Below are 1,453 nucleotides of genomic sequence, written 5' to 3'. Positions count from 1 at the left end.
TTACATTGAATATATGTTAGATTTAATTTACAAATAATTTATTCAATATTTACTTAAAGGAATCATTTTTTATGGGTTTATTAATAGAGCCTAACTCCAAAGACATTTAGGAAAATTGATTCCACTAAAAGCTAAAAATATTTGTACAGGGAAATCCAGGCTATAAGATCACTTCCTGTTACCCAAAAATATCAAGAAAATTGAACTCATAACCTCTTAAAAACAAGAAGGCTTTAACTATAAAAACACAAACTTCAACTCAAAAAAAATATTCAATTAAACTCTTTTATTATTAATCAAGAAAATGAATTATGAAATATTTAAATGAAAATAATAATTAACTCTCGGTGGAGGTGATTCAAATTAAATAAACTATGATCTGGGTGGGTGTCGGGTCTAAAAACTGGGCCACACTAATGGTCGGCCAAGGCTGGTATGAAACGGAAGGAAGGATCTATATATAAAGGAGGAATCCACGTTCTAAGCCAGAAATACACTCGTATTGTCAAAGTAATAACCGAATGCTTCTACTCCAGCTCGGGGATTCTCACGCCATAGCCAGCTTCTTCAGTGTAACAAGCGAAATGGAGTCCAGCGGGCAAGAAAAAGAAGCACGGGCAAGACGACCGACAGGGCTTATGAATCTTGGCAATACATGCTATCTCAACAGTGTGCTTCAGTGTCTCACTTACACACCTCCCTTGGCAGAACATTGCCTCGGCGCCAATCCACATTCTGCTTCCTGCAATATATCGTCTAACCATGACTGCCCTTTCTGCTTGCTGGAGAAACGCATCGTGAGGTCTCTCTGCAACACTGCCCAATCATGCGACTCTCCTCGTGAAATCACAAACTCTTTGAATCTCTTTGCCAAACATTTTGTGAAAGGAAACCAGGAAGACGCCCACGAATTTCTAACTTATGTGATTGGAGCCTGCAACGACGTGTGCACTGGGCAGTGGAAGCAGCAGAGAGTACGTGAAAAAGATGGCGGAGATGAAGGGATTATTAAAAGCATCTTCGGCGGTGTAACGCAAAGGCAAGTCGAACAAGAAGGAAGATATTATGGACCTGAGCCTTCCATTAACAAACGCTGTAACTTCCTTGGAAGAGGCGCTCTCTTGTTATTTTGCATCACAGCTGCTGGGAGATGGGGATAATGTTTATGGATGCCAAAATTGCAAAAACTTAACGCCAGCCCAAATGCAAATGTCAATTTTCAAATCCTATAGTGACTGCAATGGTGCTGCTGCAGTGCCCACAACTGTACATGATGATGTTATTGCATCAGCTGGAGATACCGAAATGCAAGATGATTTTGCAGACTGTAACCACGAGTTAGAATTAGAAAAGGATGATGATATAACTGCAGATCATGGGTACTGCATTGAAGATGTTTTCGCAGATTCTAACGATAATTGTTTCGCAGCTCATCAGAATTGCAGAAGAATCG

The 1,453-nt window shown here is 39.8% G+C and overlaps 1 protein-coding gene across 1 annotated transcript; it reads left to right on the top strand.

Annotated features, from left to right (window-relative positions):
• The first annotated feature begins 584 nt into the window (after positions 1 to 584).
• LOC149229383 (ubiquitin carboxyl-terminal hydrolase 25-like) lies at positions 585 to 1,160 on the top strand. The gene has a single exon (XM_089381024.1). The coding sequence runs from the start codon at positions 585 to 587 to the stop codon at positions 1,158 to 1,160; it is 576 nt and encodes a 191-aa protein (XP_089237150.1).
• Positions 1,161 to 1,453: the final 293 nt, after the last annotated feature.

The sequence above is a fragment of the Pinus tabuliformis genome, chromosome J, assembly GCF_031772625.1.
Source record: "Pinus tabuliformis cultivar Carrire ecotype Pingquan chromosome J, CPIR1, whole genome shotgun sequence".
Lineage (NCBI taxonomy): Eukaryota > Viridiplantae > Streptophyta > Pinopsida > Pinales > Pinaceae > Pinus > Pinus tabuliformis.
This window is presented reverse-complemented; position numbering and strand designations above follow the sequence as displayed.